The sequence below is a fragment of the Cavia porcellus genome, unplaced genomic scaffold, assembly GCF_034190915.1.
Source record: "Cavia porcellus strain 051 isolate PalLab524CR breed Dunkin Hartley unplaced genomic scaffold, mCavPor4.1 scaffold_289, whole genome shotgun sequence".
NCBI classification, from domain to species: domain Eukaryota; kingdom Metazoa; phylum Chordata; class Mammalia; order Rodentia; family Caviidae; genus Cavia; species Cavia porcellus.
The window spans coordinates 97,897-122,899 of record NW_026947772.1 but is presented as its reverse complement, the minus strand read 5'-3'; the positions used below and the strand labels follow the sequence as shown (position 1 = coordinate 122,899).

The 25,003-nt window shown below is 40.8% G+C and overlaps 1 protein-coding gene across 20 annotated transcripts in view; it reads left to right on the top strand.

Moving 5' to 3' along the window:
• The window catches only part of LOC100733913 (sodium/glucose cotransporter 4), an 88,611-nt gene extending 68,979 nt beyond the window's left edge, over positions 1 to 19,632 (top strand). For 15 of the 20 annotated variants that reach the window (XM_063244571.1, XM_063244557.1, XM_063244560.1 and 12 more), the window contains one exon: positions 379 to 1,669. In XM_063244571.1, the coding sequence (XP_063100641.1) occupies positions 379 to 587 (209 nt within the window). In that variant the 3' untranslated portion in view covers positions 588 to 1,669. Of the gene's footprint in view, positions 1 to 378; positions 1,670 to 2,895; positions 3,210 to 15,078; positions 16,005 to 18,769 lie in introns of those variants that run through there. The other 5 variants (XR_010046146.1, XR_010046145.1, XM_063244569.1 and 2 more) reach the window with 5 other exon arrangements.
• The last annotated feature ends 5,371 nt before the right edge of the window (positions 19,633 to 25,003 follow it).

Below are 25,003 nucleotides of genomic sequence, written 5' to 3'. Positions count from 1 at the left end.
CACAGTGCCCAGCCCCACAGCAGGGCAAAGGTCTGGTCTGTCTGGCTTGAAGGTCCCCTGCCTCCTGAAAGAGACAATGCTCCTCCCCTCCATTGTCATTCTGGACTTAATCTCTGAATTGTGGTGAATTACACTACCCTCTCTCCCCAACACCCTGTCCCGCTCCATGCCACAATGACGTGCTCCTGTGTGGTAACCATTACTATGCTGCGGCCAAGGCCAGAGCTCAGCTGGACCTGTGGTTTGTGCAAAAGGCCCTTCACACTCCCCCCTTGGTTTTTTCACCATTTCCTTCCCGCTCTCTCACCTCTTCCCTTTCCTCACTCTCTCCTCACCTCTCCCCTCCTGCTCCTCTTGTTTCTGGCTCTGTATCCCCAGTCTCCCGCAGGTCCTGGGGAAAGCTGCTGTGGGGTTGGCTCTGTGGGCTCTCTGGAACCCCAGCACAGGTCCTGAGCCCAGCAGAAAAGGCATCTCTGGAACAGAAGCTGACCAGCATCAAGGAAGAACCACTCTGGAGAAGCATCTGCAACATCAATGCCATCCTCCTGCTGGCCATCAACATCTTTCTCTGGGGCTATTTTGCATGACTCCACAGACTCAGCTTCAGCCAAAACCAGCTAAACACAGCGCAAGCCCAGTCCGGTGCAGAGACAGGCTCTCTTCCTACCCTGCCCTGAACTGGAGACCATGGAGGCTGAGCATGGCAGAGATCCATGGAGCGTTAATCTGACATGTTCCACAAGTGGAGAATACAAGGCCCAGAGAGAATTCTGGGTCTGCGCAAGGCCACAGAGCAGCGCTCATTCTGGGCCTCCCAACTCGGGATCCTATACCACTACACTGCCTTACGTTCTTACCTCGTAAAGAGCTTCAACCCTCTTCCTGAGTTTATTCAGGAATCTTTACTGTACATGTGACTTGAGGTTAGAAAAATGGAGGATACAAGAAAGATAACAGGGAAAAAATTTGTGAAACTCCAAGTGCACCTTTCTCCTCCACCTCCCCTAACCTCTCTTTCTCTAATTTTCAGCCCCAGGTAATCTATAGCATGAATCTACCAAGGACAGACTTACATTTCCATCGGTGGCTCTGTCAGAGCTGTTAGACCAAAAAGAATGAGGGTCAAGGGTGGCACTGCAGGGTGATGGCAGGTGGCATTTAGAGCAGGCAGCTCTTGGACAAGGCACTCTGATGGGCACTATTTAAACGTTGCTTCTTCCTACCTTCAAACCCAAACCTGTGTCAAGTCTCCATGAGGAATCTAACAGTCCAGTTGAGAGCCATAACTGTGGAAAGGAAGAGGACTCAAAGCCTTGAAGGTCAACCCTGCAGGGTCAACAAGGACAGCTTCAGAGCCACAGCATGGGGTGCTTTGCCACTCCTTTTGCCACCCAAACCTCTGCCACCATGGAATACACTGAAACCCATCTAAGTATTGGACAGGAAGGTGCCCAGCCAGGAAGCTGTCCAGTGTCCCAAACTGGGTTAGGGTCCCACTCTTGTTTGCATAGCCCCATGGAACAGCTTCTACAAGGTACTGGTCATACCAGCAGTTGTGTTTTCTCCCCCTAGATGGTATACTCCAAGGAACAGGCACCAACTACTATGTCCAACTTGACTATGTTTCCCAAAATAATATATACCAATAAATGTTTGTTGAATGAATAAATTGTTCAGTGTCCTTTTGTGTTTTGCACTGTGGCTGGCAGGGCAGACCTAGACCTGCTCAGGAGTCACTGGAAGGTGGAGAAGAAATATCTGAGTGTCAAATGTCTAGGCTGTCACTACAGCCCGGGCCCTCTGGCAGACCCAGATGGAAATGGTTCTCCATTCCTTGAGCTCAGTGGGCTTGCTCAGTTAAAGGCGCAGGCAGTGGGGCGGGGGGGATTCCTATAACCCTTTTGTTCATTTTCTCCTAATAGAATATGAAAGCTTTGGACCATCACTCCGTGTGGGCTGCGCATAGGTTTTTGAGTCACATGTATCTGATGAAGAGAACCCCAGAGCCGCCTATGCTAGTGCGTTCCCTCCATTCCTCTTGGTTCATTGCAGAGCCGCTCTGATGAGGTCTCCCTGGGGAGCAGGCTGATGAGCCCTATGCTTCCCCATCACCCACGCTCAGACCTCTGACCCCATGCAGCCTCACCCCACTGGGCCACAGGGACTGCAGGCACCACTGAGCACTCTTCCCTCTTATTGGCCACACTTGCCCATGTCCACCGTTTCCAACCAAGGAACTTGAAAATAACTCAAAGGAATCATTTGACCCCAGATTATGAGCTCACTCTTTACTAAACTGTTTCCTTCTTGAAGGAATAAGTCACAAAACAGGAAGCTGCCTCAGGAAACATGAATTTGCCTAGGAGAAGTGTAGGAAGACTAATATCATGGGTAATTTTAAGAAACCCTCACATTTATCTTATGAAAGAGCATTTCCATATCCGTTTTCTCATTTGGTTTTCCAAACCATTCAAAGATGTTAAATCCTCTACTAATGAAGAAAAGAACCCAGAGGTGAAAGGATTTGCTCAGATGCTGTCACATTGGAGCCCAACTGGTCCTCAGACTCAGACCTCTGACCCCATGCAGCCCCACCCCACTGCATTGCTCATGTGAGCAGCACGCTTTGCTGCTGGATTCAAATGCTCTGCTTTCCCAGCTTAGGGAGTAACATGAAAGTCAACGATAGCTCCAATAGAGCTCAGCCAACAAAGTAAAGCAAGAAACTAAGGAAATGATTGCAAAGCATTGCAGTGAAGACTGAAACTGAAGGAAGAAATACACCTACTTAAGGAAAAAGGAGAAAGAGATGAAGAATTACCTGGTATAATTGGAGACTAATTCATGAAAAAGAAGTGCACATTAAATTTTGACATTTATTCTATTTTTGAACAGAGTTAAACAAAATGAATTCTAAACCAACAAACAACCAACACCCCAGAAAAACAACAGCAAAACAGTACAAAGCAAGACATGTAGCTGAGAAAAAGCCACTGGGAAAGCCTCTCATGGGACAGTGACAAGGACCAGAAGGAACATCTCAGGCCCCACACTGAGCTGAGGATGAGGCCATGCTTGCAGAAGAGGCTGTGCCTAGAGGTGCTGGATCCCTTCTCCCACACAGCTCCTGGCTTCCTGCCTGCAAATGCATCTTGCAAACAGTCAGACTCCCTCAGAGGTAGTGGCAGCTGGCCCTGAGCTGGATTCAAATGGAGGCGAGTAGGCAGAGGATGCAACCACAGCACAGAGAGCAGGAAAGAGTGGGGTCAGGTCTCCAGACTTTCCAAGATGGACTAAACCTGTAAGTGATGCAGATGAGGGTACACTGACCTGAGGGTGGAGAGAAAGGAAAACACAATCAGAAGAAACAGGAGGAATTCCTTCTATTTCAGTCACCCATCATGGTCCAGGAGGCACAGGGAAAGGACAGAGCTCTTAGCAAAAGCGACCACAGCAACAGGAGTCCACAGGCATTTGCTACTGTAATACGCCAGTAAGAGGTGCCACGTAGGCACTGCCCTGCTGGAGGTCGGGAGTTTTAGGTGTACTAGGAGCTGGTGAAGCCCAGTGTTCTTCTAGATTGTCCTTGGAAACAGTGTCTCATTTCCTGCACTGCTTCTGTGCCTGTGACTCAGAGGTCCCCTGGCCGGGCTGGGGAAACACAGGGTGCTGCTGCACAGGGAGAGAAGTGGCTCAATGCACCCAGGGAATGGTGTGGTCACACCTGTCCTGGGTCCTGCTGCTGCTCCTCCCTAGGTCCCCCTGTCTCAGTGAGGTGGGATCTTTCCCAGGTCCACAGGTAACTGGGCAAAGTTTTAGTGGTGAGCCCTGCCATGGTCATGGCAGGGTGTCCAGTAAAACACTTCGGTGGGTTTCCTCCTGGACCCTCACTGCACACTTCTCAATGAAGTTCCACAGACGCCCTCTTCCAGCTACAAGCCAGCTTCCACATGTGGAAGGGCTCTGTGGTCATCTAAGAGCACAGCTGAGGCTCTGCACCTCTTCTGTAGAACCAAATCCCTCCTGAACATGTGCTTTCTTTCCTCCTCCAGTTTGCCTGTGTGCACTGCACACTGGGAGTGGGCCCAGCTGGGCCTCAGGGCTTAAGGAGCTCTACATGCCAGGACCTTTGCTGTGTTATCATCCAGGCAAGGAAGGGCACTGCTGACTATGTCACAGGCCAGGAAAACGGCCCTCAAGAGAGAGGGGCTCTGCAGGGATGCAGGGTGCTGCCTTCCCAGTGCAAAGCCAGTCTTGTGCCAGGTGGACAGGGCCCTGCCGGTCAGCACTCAAGAGTCCCCATCACCTGGGCACTTCCTCAGTCCCTTCCTCCAGCAGGTATGTAGAGTCCTCCCCACGGGACCAGGGGCTCTGCCAGGGGTTCTGGGCTGCTGCTGGAGAGAGCCTCTGGGAGCACAGCACAGTGTGAGGACTTAGCTCCACTAGATGTTCACTTAAAATAGAGGGACAGTTCTATTTTATGTTACAATAAAATTTTATTAATGTTTAACAGAAAATAACTACAGATAAATGAAACCAGGAAAAAAAAAACAAAAGGCAACATTTCCAGGGGAGGGAGGGAGACTTGCCATTGAAGTCCTGCAAGGTGAGGTGGTCTAAATTGTCCTGCAATTGTCCTGATCCCTGGTTGGGATCAGCCACTAGAGGGGAGAGAGAGGGAGAGTCAGGTCAGGCTGGCCAGTTTCTGCCTGTCCGGCTCTGCTCACACCATCCCCCATAGCTCCACTCCCGGTCCCTTCCAATGGGTGCCTCTGTGGAAACAGTTGTGGCCCTAGAAGTGGCAGGAGAGCGACAGGACAGAAAATTCCTGGGAGACCACCCTTGTTTGTGCCTTTCCCAAGGTACAGCGGCCCACTTCCTGCCAGAGAAGCCCCAGGCACTGACCCAAAGCAAGACCCCGTCCCAACCCTTGTCCAGCCCCATCGGTGGTCCCATCCTCTTCCTTTGCCCCTGGCCAGTAGCAGCCTCTGGAAACTCCTCCTGATGGAACCAGCATGACTTTGCTGCACTCTCACCACCCACAGTCACTAACCCCAGCCTCCTACTCACCTCTGGAAGGGATCCCTCTTAGCAAACTCTAAGTTAGGCCTAAGTCTGCCCACTTGCAGGATGATGTCTGAATCTGGAAGGTTCAGTAGGGCATAGTCCATGAGCTGCTTGAGGCTGGCCATGTCTGGGCACTGGCAAAAGTCTTCTGGGTACTGGAGAAGCCAGGTCTCCAGGATGGAACTCAGAGCCCTAGGGCAGGTGGGCAGGAGTGTCAAGAGCCTGGCCTCTCCCCTGTCCTAGGCCCCTGTCATGGAGCCTGATGGGAGCACTGTTCGCCATAGCCCACCCTGCCAGCCAGAAGCTGGGCATAGAGGGAAGAGGTGTAGGGACCACATGTGAGTCTTCTGTGTCCCACAACTCCTAGGCAGCCTCCATCCTGCATGCCGAGGTTTCTCTGGGTTGAGAATGGACTGCATGAAGGTGTATCCTCACAGGGACCTGCTGTGCACACAGATGCATCCTCACAAAGACCTACTCTGTCCCCAGACCAACCCTGAGGGCCTCCTTCATGCACAGAACCCTAAGCACAGATGTCTGTTTTGCAGCACCTGGAGGCCCAGCCTCAGATCCAAGCCCTCTAGTGGGAATCAATGAACACTGAGGGACCCTGGTTTTTCTCAGCTCGCCCACACCCCAGTTCCTCTGCAACCCACTTTGGGGACAGGATTCTTCCATCCCTCTTAGCCCAATGGCCTCTCACCTCTTGTTCTGCTCGTCCTCCTCAGAGTCCGGGAGGAAGGAGGGGTACCTAGAAGAGACAGCAGAGTGTGACCTTTGAACACTCACTGTCCTGGCCTCCCAGGAGGTCTAGGGGAGTATGAGACTGTGTGATGGCAAAAGAGGCTGGGAAGCCTGAGAGGTCCCTCTGCGCTGCTCCCTGAATGACAGAGAAACCTCAGGAAAGCTACCCGTACACAGTAGGTGCTGTGTAGACATCTGTGCTGTGGGTGATCCAGCCAGTTGTGCCCACATCTCAAGACTGCACCTGGGTGCTGAGACCCGCTTAAAGGTCCCCGCTCTGTGTTCCTCTAGGCAGGAACCTAGGAAAATCAAGTTCCATCTAGACAGTTCCTTCAAGGGGCGGATTGGGGATACCTTACAGATCCAGGACCCCATCTCTTACCCAGAGCCGGACCTAGGTTTACTGTTCTGGGGCCCCACCTATTTGGTTGAATAAACCATGTGAACAGGAGTCCTCTGAGTAAAGCATTATCCTCAGGGAATATTAGGGTGCAAAACGTTTCAGGGGGTTCATCCCCAAGAGCTTCCCAATGGTCCAGGGCCCCATGACTTGGAGGTGGAGCACACCTGAGATCTAGCACCTGCTGCGGGGTGGCGAATCTCCTGTAGATGGCCAGGAAGGCAGGCACGAAGAAGGTGTCCCCGCGCAGATGGGCGGGCACCAAGTTGTTCACCAGCTTCTTCAGCATGTCTGGCTCCATGCTCCCCACCTTGCCAGCATCCTCCAGCTTTGGGCTGGACTTCTTTGAGTCCTGAGGTGACAGTGAGAATGGAGTGTTCAGGCTTGGAAACACTAGCCAGCTCTAAAGAGCTCAGCCCCCATGTGGATCAGCTGCCAAAGGCGTCCCCTGGTTTCACACCCACTCACGCACACTGCCCCACACACCAAGGAGGCAGGCAGGGTTCTGGGCTCACCCAGCTGACTCTGACCTGTTGGGGACTCTCCTGTGTCATGTTGGGGGTTCTGGGGTCAGGGTGCTCCAGGCTCTGGGGCTGACGACTGCCTGAGCCTTTCAGCCTTCGAATAAGACCCTGTTTCCACCAACTCTTGTGGCCTGAGCCTTCGCGTTTTGGGAAACAGCAAGAAAACATCCTCCTGGTTGTTGAGTCTCTCTACCAGTAACTGTAGGCATCCAGCCTTGAGAGTTCTAGGTTCTGTTAGGCGCATTGTCAAAGAAGTGAGGTCACTTCCTAGTGTTCCCCTCCCCTACCTGCTTCTCCCATGTCCCCTACAAAAGATGGATGACCCTTCCCAACCTGCTAGTTGCCAAACTGGAAACACTCAAACTCAACACATCCTGCACTATTATCCTTGTGTAGACCCTGGCTTCTCTTGGGTAGAGACAGCTCTTAAAGAACCAGGCCCTCCTTCTTTGTAGTGAAGAAGGGGCTGTGGTGCTCAGGCCACTGATTAGAATTCTTTTCTGGTGAAGGTTTCAGCTAAAGGCCAGTGTGATGTTTAGGTCTCTGGTAAGGTGCAGAGTGAGGATCAAGGCATGTCCTTGAAGTAGGGTTGAACACCTATCACATCAGGTTGGTGTAGGAAACTAGCACCTGGTTAGGTTGACATCTATTATGTATAGTTCAGAGTTAGGATCCTGTGTCATGTGTGATTCATAGGGCTAGATATATTAGGTTTTGTTCCCTGCTAATTTTACTGCTAGTGTTTTTGTTAGTGGCCATGTCATATATTTTTTAATCACCAAGCACATTGTGAAGAAAATTTTATTGGAGTATGAGGAAATGTAATGTTAGGATTTTTAGGGACAGGTGCTGAGGATGTAAGTGGCAGGGTTATTTTAAGGATTCAGGTGAGTTTTGGTGATAGGGTAAGAGTGAGTGTTGGGTTTAGAGTTAGTTCAAGAGTTAGAATGATGATTAGGATTAGGGTTAGTGTTAGGCTTTAAGAGCATCATCATAGTGTTCAGGATTCAGGTTTAGGTTACCATTGTTGTTAGTAGTTAGGGTTAAGGTTAGGTTAGAGTATTAGAGTTAGAGTCTATTTTCGGTTGGGCTTCAGGTTAGGGTAAGTGTTAGGTTTGAGCCTGTCCTTGGAATTTGTGTGTAATTTCAGTCAGTGTTGGTTTTGAGATTGGGGTTAGTGTTAAGTTTTGGGATTAGGAGCAAATTTTGGGGGTTAGAGTTTGCAAATATGTTTGGGGTTTAGGTTTTTCATGAGTGTGGCAGGTCTAAGGATTAAAGTGAGCATAAGGATTATGATGAGGATCAAGGTTAGGATGAGGATTAGATTGTATTTATGATTTAGGGTAAGGATTTAGAGTTAGATTCAGGGTTAATTGTAAGGTTAGATTAATGATTAGCTTTTTCTTTTGAGATATGCTTAGAGTTAACATTACAGTTGGGGTTTTGTTAGAATTAGTGTTTTGAGTCTGCTTCAATGTTTAGGTTTAAGGTTAAGTTTAGAATAATGATCAGGGTTAGCTTTATGCTAGAGGGACAAGGTCAAACTTTACCTTTAAATTTAAGTTTAAGATTATATTAATTGGTTAGTATAAGGATTAAGATTAGCATATCGATTAGCATATCAGGTAATCCTAGGTATAGTAGTGAATTTGGCAGTGTACTTTCTTTACAATTAAAAAAAAAAAAACTTTGAGGGGCTGGGGATTTAGCTCCATGGAATAAGCGCCTGCCTTGTAAGCAGACAGTCATGAGTTCGATCCCCAGTACAGATAAAAAAGGAAAAAAGACAAAAAAAAAAAAAAACCTGGAAAAAGTTTGACACTGGTTCTTGTAGAAGACTACATGGATTCACCACCTTGCGTACCGAACAATCACAACAATATTAGTTAAATCAAGTCTTATTTCCATATACTGCTATGTACAGAGCCGGCTATGGTATTGCCTTCACTCTTCAGTTGCCTTTCAGCAGTGCAAATAAGGACAGCTGAACTGATAAGTAATCTTTGAAGTCTGCTTGACAGTGTCCTGTTTTCTAAAATAGTGCTCTCTGTAAAAGATCTGAGCACAACAGGATGGCAGAGCCACTCAGTTCCAGGAATGTCAACTGGGTGGGAGCCTCAAAGTAAGAGATTATGTGTCTCCGGGGTATAAATGTTTATTTATCAGAAACAGAAGCACCAGTCTCCTGAATTCATTCATATGCTGTCCCCATTAAGTTATACAGACTGGTCTTTCTGCTTATCACCTTGCATATTGCAAAGATTTGTTTTGTCTACCCCTTCTTCACAAGATAATAAGTTCTGGGAGAGGCCTTGCATCAAGGCCTTTGCACATCCACATTGAGTTGGATTTAGGACCCCTTGACTGCCCTTATCTTTGCATATGTGTTGGTGTCATCACTCTAGCTGTGGGTTGCACTGGAAGTGGTTGATTGAATTAACTTGCCAAAATGCCAATGTCTGAATAGGATTACAAATATAACTTTTTAGATTGAGAGGAAGACTGGAAAAGGATTACAATATTTGATATTGAGATTACATTAGGTTTTTACATGATTTCCTGGTAAAATCCTTATTTAGTTTCATTTTTATTGATATTCATTTTAAGATTTGTAATTTCCTTCTTCTACTAGTGTTGAATTTGGAGGGTGCTTGTGTTTTTAGGACGGTAAATCCTATGTTATCTATTTCAGATGATTTATTTATTCAGTGTGAGCTTTAACAGTCATGAAATTCCCTCTTTCAGTGGTTTTCATTGTGTCCCTTAAGCTTGGAAAGTTGTGCTCCCATTGTCATTTGACTGTGGGAATTTTAAAGGTTTTTCCCTGGCATTTTCTTGGACTGCTTGATTGTTCAAGAGTGTATCGATTAATCTTCATATACTTGCATCATATCTGTGGTTAACTTTGTTGTTAACTTCTGGTTTTATTCAGGTGTGATCCATTAACATTCAGGGTGTTTTTGCAATTTATTTGTGTTGATTTTACTATGTTTTATGGTCATAGATGTTTATACCAGAAAGTTCATTGTGCTTCTGAGAAAAATGTGTATTCTACTTTTGGGTAAAACACTGTAGATATGTGCCACGTCCCTTTGTTTCATGGCACCAAGGTGAGTTGGTATTTTGTTTTGGGAGCAGTTGAAAGTGAAAATTGAACAGGCATGCAGGGCTGCCACATGGCCTGCCCAATCTGAGATCAAAGAGATGCTTCAAAGGGTAAGATAAGGTCACAGCTGAGGACACCTGGCTCCACCTCCAATTCACTAAAGACTGTAGCTGCAGGCATTTCACTCCTGTACTGAAATGCAACATGGGGAGCTTCTCATAAAATAGTTATCTTAATTTAAACAAAATTTATTATTTGGTAACGTCCTTAAACCACTCCCAAGTTCTGTTCAGTTTCCTGGGTTTTCACTCTAAACTCCTTCATTAGGTACTAATTAAGTATGCCTGCCCAGAGACATTCCTTGTCTTAGCCAGCAGAGTCTCAAGCACTGCAGAGGGCTTTGCTCCTCCTGGAGCCCTAAAATCATACCACTTATGTCATTTATTTAAGCCTGCACAGTAGACTTTTTTGGGAGTTTGAGGAACTAGGCCAGATCCCTGCTAGGCATTGTCTCCTTTCTCCATTTTCCTTATGCTGCTGTGCTCAGCACCAAAATGAGTGAATGTGGCCATGTGACTCCAAGACTTTTAAATGGTTGCTGTGTGCCAGATTCGACTCCAGGACTTTGCTGTCTGAGATAATTCAGATTCTAGGGGAATAATAATTGTGGTATTTAGGACCCTGTGCCTCAACTGCGTCCTAGCTTCCCATTTTGCAGGGTGACCTGAGTATCCTGCTTAACCTCTCCACATTTCTTCCCCGTTTCTCTGCTTTTATGATTATGATTTGTCCATCAAAAATGATGCCAATGTCACATTCTGCACAGCTCTCAATGTTCTGGGGGCAAGGATGTGAAAGGATGGAGAAATAAATATAAGAGACAATGTATAGAAAGCTAAAGTCAGGTGGAGCCCTCTCTCTGGACAGGAGACAAGGAACTGCTCAACCATTGCGATGCGTTTATGCATGTATTTCTCCTGAGGCACCCCTTTGCTTAACTAGCTTGCCTCTCATGCCCCATGTTCTCGGGACTGAAATACCTTTTTGCTTGGTAGACTCCATGTCTTCAGGGCATTCTTTGGGTGCTTTGTGCTCTCAGCTCCACATGTATGAACTATCACTAGCCCAGCCACTCCTGACATCTCCCCTTTTCTGCTTTTGTAGTTGCCGTCAGTATGTGTTCACTAGAAGTTGGAGGAACTGTGTTTGGAGGACTCTGCTGAACTGTTTTTTCCTTATGGTGACACTTTTCCAAGGGATGTTTAAAAGCAAGTCAAAGTGAGATATGTATTCATTAAAATTATTTTCTTGCTATCTGTCAAGGCCAGAATTGCCTGAAAACCATGTACAGCACCTCTTAGTACTTCTATAAGTGTCAGTTTTCTGAGGAATCATGTCCGTTGCTTGAGCAAGTTGTTTCTATGACAGCTTAGGAGATTCTTCTCTCATGGTGTCTCTCCATAGGCACAGTATACACCATTGATCACTTTCCCCTGTGCGGCCTCAAACTCCTTGAAGACCAGAGTCTCATTGAGATGTCCCAGCAGAGGGACCTCACTGATATCCAAGGGCTCAAGCCAAAATATTGGCTATCCTCTTAGCCCATGTATCCTTCTCAAGTTTTGGCCTTCAACCCTCAGTTATTGAACATGCAGAAGAGAAGATCGTGATATAACGTTGTAATAGGTTCAGTGAGGTTAATATACAAAATAGAACTACTGTTTTCTATCAACTATGGATGCCCTAGTATTTAAATTGTTACAGAATATTAACAGATAGCAGTCACATATTTTACACAGAAATTTAAAAATCAAAAGTCATAAATAATCTTGCAGTATCACAATCATGATGACACTTTGTAATACACTTAAGTTTTCATTTTGACATAGTACAACATTTTTAGTCAATCACCTCTTGCACATGAGAAGCTTTTTTTTTAACCTAATTTGCTGTCCCTTTGTGGGACGTCATCACACAAATTTTGGTAACGGTAGATGTATGAATCTGAAACAAAAAATCTATCACTAACCCGTCCCAATTCCATGCTTTGGAAGATCTGTGCATTTGCCGGCAAGAAGACCTTCAATATACTTTCAACATGGCTTTGTTCTGTCTTGTTTTGTTAGATTTTATCCTGTCACATGGTAGGACAAGCAATTTTTAATGTAATGGGATATATTATGGAATCATGGTTTCCTATTGTATTGCTTTGATGTCTTATAGTGTTTTAATCCATTGGTTTGATTGGTTTTATTCTGCTTTTATATTTTATTATGTGTGGTGGTATAAACAGCTAATTTGAAGAAAACAGACATTATGATAGCTATTGATGATTTACTATCATCTTGTTTTGAAGTCCTACCATGCTTTTGTTCTTCTGTTTTGATTGCTTCTATCCTGTTGTGTTTCATTTCATTTTATTAAATGTGATGGTATAGACAATTTTTTACAGAAAATGAGATGTTATATAGCCATTGTTAATTTTCTGTTATTTGGCTTTGAAGTTCTGTGCTTTCACTCTCTCAAATGATTTTATATTATTTTGTTGTGTTTGGTATTAATGTGAGTGAAGATATGCTCAAGTATTTCCAAGAAAACAGACATTATGCTAGCTATTGTTGATGTCCAGTTGTCTTGTTGTGAAGTGCTATGTTGATTGCATTGTTCTGTTCTCATTTGCTCTGTTCCGTTTGCTTTTTTTATATTCTCTTTAAAATAATACATTTTTTTAAAAAGAAAAGAATAGCAACTTTGGTCTCTGTGAAATGAATTACTCTAGTCCAAGCTAAGTTAGACCACTAATTGCATTGTGCCACATGCCAGGACCCTGTCAGCTGGCCTTAATAATCCTACCTGGAGAATGGGTAGCATCTTGAGACTTTAGAGCAAATAACTCTCTTTTCTTACTGCAAATAAAGAACTGTCCCAAATATCTTTTACTCTTCTGCTAAGAAGTAACTTACAAAAGGGAAAAAAAATGCACTGATCCTCAAGTGTCAGTATTTTCTAAGAAACAAATCAGAGTGACCTCACGTAGCTTTGCAGAGAGATATTGGGCTTTGTAGTCTGAACTGGTTCATGAGAAAAACAGGTTAAGACTAACATGGTGACTCTGAAACAGAGTTACATACATGTTTCTGACCTTTGATTCCCTAAACACCTAGAATACTATAGAAGCACTGGGCTTTTGTCTATAGAATACAATGAATGGCCAAAATGAACCAAACTGTAACAAACAATGTAATCCAGAAACAGGCTCTTTGAAGGGAATAAGGCACAAGATTCAATATATCTTGGTACAGAAAGACAGAGCACAGAAAGCCCATTTTTGGGGAACAAAGAGAAGAGGAGGGTTTGTAGGGTAGGTAAGGACACAAGTTTAGCTATTGTTGAAGGGTGTCTGGACAGGGATGTGGTATGAGGAGGTCTGAGCAAATATCAGTGGTCAGATTCTTAAAGCCTCTTGTGCATCAGTGGTGAATCTTCTCAGAGTTTCTGATGCAAATATATGGATGTTATCAGATGTGCTGGCACTGGAAAGATTGTGTGCTCTACCTTATCTCTGCTTTACAGCATTCTGTCCTGGATTTCTGAAGGCAGCAGTGCTGCTAGGTTGTGGTTTTGCTGGGAACAATCTGGGTGTTGAAAAACAGCTTGGGTGCTGGGAAAGCCATGTCCCCATCAAGCGTGACACAGTCGAGCCACTTCTTGCTAAGTACAGCTTGCCAAGGGATATCATGAGTCGGGCTTGTCCATGTCCCAGTAATTCTCAGCTGATAAATTTTACCTTCCACTTCAGAACTGTATTCTCTGTTACTCATGGTTTATATCCATTTTTAGAATTCTATCATTAGAGGATTTGTAGGGACACATAACTTTTTAGCAGCAGCAGCCTGTAGTGGATTGGTAAATAGTGGTCAGCTTAAACAGCAGCTGAACTGAATCAGGAAGGTGCTAAGAGTGGATGGCCCACTTGAGGACTGTTGTCAGCACAAAAACGAGACCTGAAGAGAAAGAGTAGCACCACGGGTTTTCCAAAGTGTTGCTGTTGTTGTTGTTTAGAACCATAAGTCCTGCTGGAGAAGCTTGTCATGATGGCTCCCCTGACGTGACTTTGGCTACCATCATCAGAGGAGGTCTGGACTTGTCCCTGAGAATGGCTGCAGTTCATGTTGGTGGAGCTCTGGGCCTTACTTTGAACATTGCTTCCTGGCCCCAGAGGGGAAGATGTGTGCTGCTTAATCTTAGGAGCAGTCTGTCACGCTGGCTTCCTGATATGTACTCAGCTGTTCTCATGGTCAGAGGAGCTCCCGACCCCATCGTCACTGAGGGTGGCTGCCATAGTTTTTGGGAGAGCCCTGGTCCTTACTGTGAACATCACTTCTTGGCTCCACTGCAGAACGCTCCACCTACTGGCAGGGATCCTTCAGCCCGCTGCCATAGACTTTCTAAGCTTCCACTGCTGGCCTTTTCCTTCCCAGTGCAGATCTGTGAAACAGACTTGCATGAGTCATTTTCGGGCTCTAGGTCTTCAGCTGAACTCACGCAGGTTATTGCTGTGGGACCAGGTCCTCAGCTGGATTTTTTAAGTCCTTAGAGATGTGGAAAGTTTTCTTGCACTTTCTATTTGACTACTTGTGTGACTATTACGAATAATACTACAAATTGTGTTTCCTGTAAGTAATTTTTGTCCTTCCAACCTCTGACTACAACACTGCCTAAGTCTTGACAGGTTCTCATTTTTTAAAATTTCACTGTTTATCTAATTTAAATACTTGGAAATTATTTTCCAAATGTTCTTCTCTCGTTGAAAATGAATGTAGTTTAACTTTAAGAAGAAGAAATTGGAATTTAATCAGGAATATAGAAAAGATGATATTCAGTAATTCTGTGAAAAAAGAAAACTAAATAATATTTCTGTGAAAAAAAAAAGGAGAAAACTCTTAATGATATTCACAGGGCTAATTTTCAGGACTATAGCTATCAGTTAGAAAACAAACTCCCCAAGTCTTTCCCACAGTCATCATGATGTCAAAGAAAGACGGGGAAAATAAATATGTGATAAATAACTACACCAACGGAAGCCTGCCTGGTGATTTGTCATTTATTTATTTCCCATATCATTGCACAGCACAGAACATAGCAGCAACAGAGTCTCCTTGGATTTTATAAGCTGCAAATATACTTGAGTAAATGAGATTCATAGTGTGTAAAATTGCTGTTTTCTTTCTGCACAGATGCTGGTTTAGAATCAGCAAGAGAAGAAGCTCCACTGACAGGCAGCAGGTGGAGGTTCCGGGGAGCAGAGTGTCTCCTCCTTGACTGCAGGGAGGTGCTACTGTGCACTGCTGTGTGAGCACTGCTTGCCGGCAGTGAGGCCACCATTTGAAAGGCCTGAAGGAATGTTTCTATGGATTCCAGAGTGCAAGTGAGTGATCAGGTCTGTATATAACAATTCAGTGCAAGGCTTTTACCTTCTCCTTAAACCTTGATTTAAGGATTCCTTTGGCTTTGACTCCATAATGTCTTAGTAAAGTTTTCACATAGAATAGTAGAGAAATCAGAGGAAAATTACAGTAGTAACAGTGTTTTAATCTTGATGGTCACCATGGCAGGTGTTTCAAGTTATCCACACTTGAAGTCCTGATGACACAGGTAGTCAGTATAACTATTAATTAAAATATTGTTACCAATATTTTAAAATTGTATTTTTAAAAGTAGCATTTCTAAAATAATTTATTGATGTACAGTTGACTGTATTATATTTAAGAGGAATAATTTGTTTTTTATGTATGCGTACACCCATGAAATTATCACAGCAGTCCCTAACAAAGGTACCAATGCCTCCACAATGAATCTTCATGTATATTTGCAAGTGCTCTTTCTTCTCCTTTCTCCTATGCCCAGGCAACCACTTATTTGCTTTCATAAAGATTATTTGCATTTTCTAGAGTTTTACATCCATGAAATCATATTGAAAGAATAATTTTTATCTGACTCTTTTAACTCAGTATAATTCTTTTATCTTCATACAGGTTGTGTATAAATTTGGTTTTTATTATGATGTATATTATATTTTGTAGAAAGTCACAACTTGCTTATTGACTTCTTTGGTTCCTGGGTTATTCTGATTATTGCCTTTTATAAATAAAGTTACTATGACTATCCTGGTGCAAATTTTTTGTACTTTTATTAAGATACTCATCATCTGAACATGGTGGTATTGTTGTGGTTTTGTTAGGTGATGAATTGACCCCGTGCATCAACTTATACATGTCTCTGACATTGTGGTAGAGTTATCAGGTTAAATTTAGAATATTAAGTTAAACTTGAATTTCAAATACATCATGAATTTTATTTAATTACCAAGGACTAAACCTAAGGCTTTTTCTTTGAGCTACATCTCCTGCCCTTTTCAGATTTTGTTTTACTTCAATTTTGAGGCAGGGTCTGGAGAAGTAACTAAATTGCCCAAGCTGGGTTCAAACTTCTTACCTTCTGCCTCAGCCTCCCAGGGAGCTGACATTGTACGCACAAGTCTTCAGGCCCAGCTTGAATACCGTATTACTGTAAATACGTTATTTGTAATATAGGTCTAATAGTTTTACAATTTTTGTTACTTATTTGGAACTTAAATACTCACTATATTTTTATTTGTTATTAGATCTGCTTGCTAGCATTTTGAGAGTTTTCGTGTTTTTTTTTAGTCTATTCTGTGCTGATATAACAAAATATCTTCTTATTGGATTTTAATATTTGTAGTAGTATAAACAAAATTTTTTATGGAAAAGGAGATAATATATTAGCCATTGTTCATTTCTGTTATTTGGTTTTGAATGCCCTGTAATACTTTCATTATCTTTAATGGTTTTACACTAGTTTTTTATGTTTGATACTATTGTATGTGAAGGTATGCTCAATTATTTCAAAGAAAGAGACATTATGATAGCTACTGTTAATATTGGATTGTCTTGTCGTGAACTACTGTGTTGCTTACATTGTTCTGATCTGTTTGTTCTGTCCTCTTTTGTCTTAATCTCTTTAAAATATAAAAAGAATCTGAGGCTGAGTGCCCTATTAAGAAAAAAAGCAAAACAAAATACAGAAGTTTAAGAAACAAAAAAGGAAAAGCTCTTAACTCACGGTTCTGGAAGTCTAAGAGTGTGTGACTGATACCTGTTCAGCTATGGTCAGGGCCTCTTGGTAAATGGCATCACATAGTAGGAATGTGTTCAAAAGTGGCCAGAAGAGAGCCAAATGTTCAGAGTAATCTTGCATTACCCAGAAAAACTCACTCTTGTGGTAAATAATGTATTTCCATGAGATCTAACACTTCTTCAAAATCTGTTACTAAATTATTTAAAAAAGATTGTGAATGGAAAGACATTTACCTGCTCATGAGCACAGAGACTGCATGGCAAATCATTTCTTTAAATTCCCACCACCTTTCCATATTGTTATGTAGGAATCAAATTTCAACATGAGTTTTGATGGGGACAAATTACATCCAAAATATATCTGTGTTCATAACTGATCTTGATGCGTTTTCATAAGAGATACTGATCTGTGTTTGGTATTTTTGTCATGACATCCTTGTCCTGATGGCATAAGGGCACTATTGCTCTCATGGAATCTGCTATAAATGTTTCCTCTCTTTCCGATTTTGGAAAGATTGTGTACCAAACTGGTGTTAATCCTTCTTTAGATGTTTAGTGAAAATTGCCAGTGTATTTTTCAGGGCAAGTTTCTGATTATTACTGCAGTTTCTACTAATGTAGGCTTTCGTGTGATTCCTATAGAGTCTGTTTTGGTAGTTTTCATTTTTCCAATCACCTGCCTACTTTAAGTTCTCCAATTTGTTGACGTGTGTCCCAGTTTTTTCATATGAATACAGATCTTAATTTCCACAATAATTTTGGATATCTTTCACATGCTTATTTGGCACCCATATATCCTCTTTAATGATGATTCTGTGAAAGTACATTTTGAGTTTCTTTTTTCTTTCTTCTTTTTCCTTGTATTTCTTTTTATTCTTGATTTAAGGAGTTTTGAAAATCCTTTTTTGGAATATTAATACATAAACATTTTCTAGAATTTGAATCTTTTCTTTCTTTACATGATCTCTTTTGTATAACAGGTTTCCTTTTTATTAAAGTCCAATTTGTTACTTTAAAAAATTTTATGGATTGTTCTTTAAGTGTCATGTCTAAGACCTTTTTGCCTAATCAGTAAGTTTTGTTTTTATATTTTCTCTTAAAAATTTTACACATATACGTCTGCATACAATTATTCATTTTGATAGTTTTTAAATCACAAAATTTGTATTCTACTTTTTGTATATGAATATTTAATTTTTCTAGTATTACTTTTCAAAAGACTATTATTTTTAACTTGGATATTTTTACTACACTTGGGCAAAACATTGTCATACTGAGGTCATCTTCTGTCTATTCATTCTGGTTCATTTACATATCTATCTGTCTACCTTTTGCCAATTCCATGTTATTTTGATTATTATAGGTTTATAATAAGTCTTTCTAATCATAGCTTTATAATAAGGATTTCTGATTTTCTAGATTTGTTCTGGCTAGTATAGTCATGAATTCATATGTAAATTTTAGTATACTTTTTTGAGAGCTAAACTTTTCGGGTGTCTAAGACTATTTTGTACAACTACAACAAATCCCACAGACTAGGTAATTTCTAAAGAATAGAAATTTATTTCTGGAGGCTGGAATTCCAACATAGGAAATAAGCTTTCAATTTGTCCCAGTTCAAAATATAAGAAGAATCAAGATACATCATATACAGATAACATTCGCTGTAATGAATGTTGTCATTGCATTAATTTAAATTGTACCAATAAACTTAAATTTAAAAGCATGCATAGTAATTTTTTCTCTTAATGTCTCTTAATGTCTCTATTAGATTAAGGAGGATTCCTTCGGTTTCTAGTCTTGGGGGACGCCCCAAGGTTCCCCTGAGGAACAGCAGGAGCAACCTGCCTACGCGAACGTAGCTGTGTAATGGCTACACTAGTTCATGGTGAGACTTCATCCTGAAATAATATTGAATTTATTGAATTTTTTTTGTATCAATTGAACTTATAATCAGTTTTTATGTTAGAATATTTACATGTATTGATTTTCCAATGTGGAATTTAATCAAATTCATTTATTCATAATATAGCATCATTCTATATTGTGCTGGATTTAATTTATTAATATTTAGCTTATACTTTTCCCATCTATCTTCATGTGGGTTACCAGACTGATTCTTATTTACTTTCAATGTATTTGTGTAGTTTTAGCATTAAGATTAGCCAAGTCTCATAAAACAAGTTCTAAAGTCTTCCCTGTATTTTACTTTCTGACTACTTTAATTTTTACTAGTGTGTTAGTGAATTACTGGAAGTTCAGTGTACACCAACCTGCGTTAAAGTTTCCAGAGAAATCCAGCATAGCAAAAGGGGCTTTCTTTTTTATACATTTCCATAATTTCTATCAGGTTCTTAAAATTAATAACTGGAGAAAAATTTCTTTGTACTTTCAGTAAAGAGAAGGAAAAATAACCATTTTGATATATGTCTTTTAAAATAAGCCCTGACTTCAAGGGAAACAAGTTTACCAGAATTAATCAATTACAATTTTCTCTTACCTATTGAAGTTAACTCACCTGGGGAAGGAAAAGATCTTCCTGCCCCTCGCTACTCATCAGCAACCACCCACAAGGTGGAAAACATTGAGAAGCACTCATGAATTTCACTACCCAAGAGCACAGGCTCCCTAAAATACTAAAACTTACTGAGAAAATCACAGGGTGCTTCTCGTTCCAACACATTTTATCACCACATCACTTCCTTTTCAGATTTCCCTTTACCCAGTAGTCATGTTTGGCTTTCAAAACCTTTCAACACTTGCTAAAGCACAGACACCATAGATTGAAGAGACATAGCAGACTCAGATATTGAACTTATAGATCAAGAATTTTAAAGTAACTAATAATTCATGTGCTAAGGAATATCATAAAGTGCATAATATGTAAAAACAGATGATGTAAGAAGACAGAAATTCTAAGAAAAATAGAAAAGAAATGTTATAGATCAGAAGTACTGTGTCATAAAACCTTTGACAGTTTCATTAGTAGACTAGATAGACCTAGCTCAGGAAAAAATACTTGAGCCTTGGTCTTTTAACCAATAGAAAATTCTGAAACTAAAGTAAAGGGAAGAAAGACCAAAAATTTTGAAAAGACAGTCCAAGAACTGAGACAATGGCAATGTGTGTATCAGAAGAAGAAGAAAAAACACTCAAGGCAATAATAACTATGACTTTCCCTAAATTAATGTCAAACATCACACATAGGATCTGCAAACACTAAGCAGGATAAATTCCCAAAGGAAACAGATCAGAACAAACAAAAGCACTGTACCTAAGTATGCAACCTACAAGTGATGACACTTGTTAGTATATGGCACTGTGGGCTGAACCCAAGACCTCCAGCATGCTAGGAAGTGACCTGCACAGAGCTGCATCTTCAGCTCTGAATTTAAAATTCTGGAAGCCAGAGGGAAGGAACTCAGCTCATCTATATGGATGTATAGACACAAAATTGCTGTATATCCAAATTTTTAGGACCCATACAAGCAAGAAGAGAGTAATCAATTAAGTATTGACAGAAAAAAACCAAAGAAATGGAATTCTGTAAAACTGTCCATCAGATGTTAAAGAAAAATAAAGACAGTTTATACAAAAAAGCGTAATAATTTCATTAGACTCATCCTCAAAATCGTTAGAAGTCCATTAGAGAGGGTAAAGGACACAGATCAGATCATTGGAGAGACAAATAAGTACTCGGAAAATCAAGTAAAACAAAATTTCATTGTTTCTTAGTTGATAATAGATAACAGTTTGTTAAAAAAATAAAAACAACGCATTCCACAATAGTAGATTACCTAAAAGTGAAATGATTCATTGTTCAATTGTTTTATCATTTTTTCATGCCTACATTTTGTAATCTGAACAACTATTTTGAAGATAACAACACACAATATATTAGGCAGTGTTCTCTGTTATTTTGTTTTGAAATTCTGTGTTACTGTTTTTATTCTTTTTCATTTTTAATGTATAAAAGTGAAATTAATGACAGTGATGATAGCAGAGACACGACATAAATACTACTGGGAATGGTTGGTTATTTTGCACTACTTGGAATGCTATGGCATCATGTTTTGCCCATGTTGCAAACAAGACCCCCTTCCTCCTTCATTTTAGGCTCTGGTAATCACCACTCTATATCCTTGTTGTGTGTATTTGACTATGCTAATTTCCTGTATTTCATATGTCATTCTTCTGTAACTGACTGATTTCACTTAATACAATATTCTTCGTGTTCATCTATGTTGTTGCATTTGACAAAATTTTCTTCTAAGTGTTAAATAATACTATATCATATGTAGATGGTATTTTGCTTATTCATTCAATCATTCATTAATGAATGTAGGGTTCTTTCCATGTTTTTGTAACTGTCAATAATGTTGCTGTGAACGAGTCTACACATATCTCATTGAGCCCCTCCAGTCGGTTAATTTACTATAGATCCATCCGAGGAATTTCTTGATTATAAGTAAATATTTTAAAAATGAGTCGCTATATTATTTTCCATAGCAGCCACCCCTTTTCACATTCTCACTAACATCATACAAGACTTTCAGTTTCTCCACACACTTCCCGCAGTTAATTTTACATACTTCCCAACCTATAATAATCACTGTGTATTCAAATAAACAGTTTAGTTCTCATCTACGAAGGACTACATGTGGTAGTTGTTTCCTGAGTCTGGCTGATTTCCCTCATCATTCTATGATTTAGTTCTATTTCATCTTAATGGATTAATAATATTCTACTCTAGATAAATACCACATTTTCATTATCTGTCCATTTGTCCACAGGCCGCTAGACAGGTTCTACATACTATGTATTGTTAATAGTGTCATGATAAACACTGGTGTGCAGGTATAACTTTTGTACGCTGATTTTATTTCCTTTGAATTTATACTAAATAATGGGAAAGCTAATTTATATAGTAAGTTTACTTTTAGTCTTTTTGAAGAACCTCCAGCCTGTGCACCATAATAGCTGTGTGAATTATTTTCAAAGTAACAATGTGTAAGAGTTCTATTTTCTCCACAAATTTATCATTGACTTTTTAAAAATAACAAAAACCATTCTAGCTATTGTGAAATCATATTTAGTTTTCATTTTTATTTCAGTTTTCCTTATGGCTAATCGTATCACGCGTTTGTGTATGTTTATTGGCCATTTGTATATCTTCCTTTGAGAATCATCTACTTAGGTAATTTGATCATTTTTAATTGGGTTTATTTTGATTTTTATTACTTTTTTTAATTGCTTATATATTCTGAGCATTAATTCTCTGTCAAAAGAAGTCAGAAAATATTTTTTATTCTGAAGTTTACCTTTTTGCCCTTACTTTACATACTGTACAGAAGCCTTTTACTGTGATGCAATCCCATCTGTCAATTTTTGCTTTCATTTCCTATGCATTTGGGATAATTTCTAGAAAATCATTGCCTGTATGTCTTGGTTACTTTCCTCTCATTGCTGAAACAAAATACCAGACACCCAAAAAAGAAGGAAGAAGAGGTTTATTTGTCTCACTATGGTGGTTTCAGTCCATAATCAGCTGGATCCAAGATATGATAGCATGGCACAGGGGCACACTGCAAGGAAGCTGCCACAAAAGCAGCCAGAGCAAAAGAGGGGGAGATGAGCTTCTTTTCCTCCCATATATTGTATGCAGGCCACCCCTGCCCCCAGCACAGATGCAGCACTCACAAAATCTCTGTGCCCTCCTCTTGCACCAAAAGAGAATATTTATAAAATAAAGACCCTGCTCCCTGCTAAGTCTCTTATACTTTTAAACTTCTCAAGTTGACACAGGGTATCACCAGAACACTATAGCAAGGCATTGTATACATTTTTTTCTGTAGATGAAATGACTTTCATTTACTTCCTATATCAGTTGTCAAGGATGGTATTATCTTACACTTGAGACTAAATCGTTTTAATTTGTACTTATGTCTCTCATGCAAACCAGAAACTCTTGCTATGGGTTTTCATTATATATAGTTTTTCTTCTATCTTTTTATAGATGAGTTAAAACTATTTGAGTAAGTGATTTCTATAGTTGGGTTATTTAAAAGATAGTATAATTCTAATGAAATGAGGTTCTTTGTTGAAAACATTTGGTTACGAAGAGATTATGCTTTACTCCGTAAAGTATGAAGTGGCATTTCCTTATAGATCCTTTCTTGGCGAACTGTTAGCTTCATACATCTCAAATTACTAGTATCAGCATTTAAACACATGCTCTACTTTAGGATATTTTATGTAGAAGAACAATGCAAGTTGGTCTACTATTGAAGATCAGGCCCACAACTTCCCAAAGAAAATGATGAAGGTTTAATTAAAAGAGACCAGGGATATGATTTTAGGGTTCTGCGACGATTAAAACCTTCCAGCAGAATTGGATACTCTCTGGGGATTGAGACAAAGAACTTATTGAGGTGCTCCATATTTATTTGGATTTCAGACAAAGGAAGGAAATACTGAGGAGAGTTTGGGCAGCTGAGCAGGACCATCAGAGTCAGTTCAAAGACTTCTCCAAATAGTAAATTATGCTAATGAGGAGAACTATCTTAACTCCAGGTTAGCATTCATGGCAGGGCAGGGGTGAGATGCTGGAAACTACAGTCTCTATCTAGTTATTTGGGATTGGAGCCTCAGCTGGGACAAGTGACTCACAGAGGTTCGCTTCCTGTGAATCCACCGCCCACCTCCAGACAAGGGGCTTAGGCCTGGGACAGACTCACAAGTAAACATAGAAAGCAAATTGATTGATCATCAATCCTGCTCAGATCTACCTTCTTGTGGTCCCTATTATCCTACAATTACATTGAAAATCAAGTGATGACAATGGAAATTTCCCCTGACTTCCTAGAAAAAGTCTAAGAATATAATGTGACAAAATTTGGTAAGGAAAGAGCTGTCTCCATTAATATTCTACACATGTTTCTTCATTTTAAAAATACCCTGGCAAGCTGAGCATGGTATCTCATGTTATGTCAGCAATCCTGATAATATGGGAAGATACAGGAGGAGAACCACAAATTTGATCCAGTTTAGGCAACTTAGGGAGACCCTATTCCAAAATAAAAATAATACAAGAAGCCACGGATATGGCTCACTGTGAAGTCCTTAGTTCAGTTCTGGTACCACAAACAACAGGACAAAATTATCCCCTCTGCTTTCATTAAGAATGGGTGTGTCAGAACCCATTCCATTAGGGAAAAAATCTTGAACAAAGTATTGTCAACTGCTCTAATCTCTGGTTGTGCATCTTAGTTTTCCCTAACACTGATTATTTACACATTTGTCATCACAAGGAAGATGTGAGCTTTCTCTTTAGGTATTGAAAAAAGCATGATCACTGAGTGAAAACCGGTTTGCAAGCCCACAGGACTGCTGTGAACTCATTACTGGAGGGTAAGAGAAGCCTCCTGCAGGGTCATCTGTATTTTGAGGAATGGCAGCTTCACATATATGACAGAGTGCCTCAGAGATTTCCCTGTTTTATTTTTCATTTACAAGTTTCTATTTTATTAGTACATGCTCACAGTACATAATGTTTGCATTCCTTATGTAGAGCGCTGCATGTGAGTAACACATCGTAATGTGGTTTTATCACCCTTTTTCCCCTTTCTTTATGTCTTCAACCCCGTCCCATTTCAGAGTAGTTTACCTGCCTACTTCCAGTTTTCTGTGTTTATTTTGCTTTTTATTTTTTGGGTTCCTCATATAAGCGAAACAATGCAATATTTCAGCTTGTATGTCTGGTTTATTCCACTTAACACTGTGATCTCGAAGAGCATCCATTTTCTAACAGATGATGCCAGGTTATCTTTATGGCACAGTAGTACTCCACTGTGGAAAATACCACATTGTCTTTACCCATTCACTTGTTGATGGAAATATAGGCCACCTGCAAGATACAGGTATTATGAATTACGCTACGTTTAAATCTTAGAATAATGCTTTTATTTTTCTATTTTATGTTTATGTTTATTTCTCTTTTATGTTG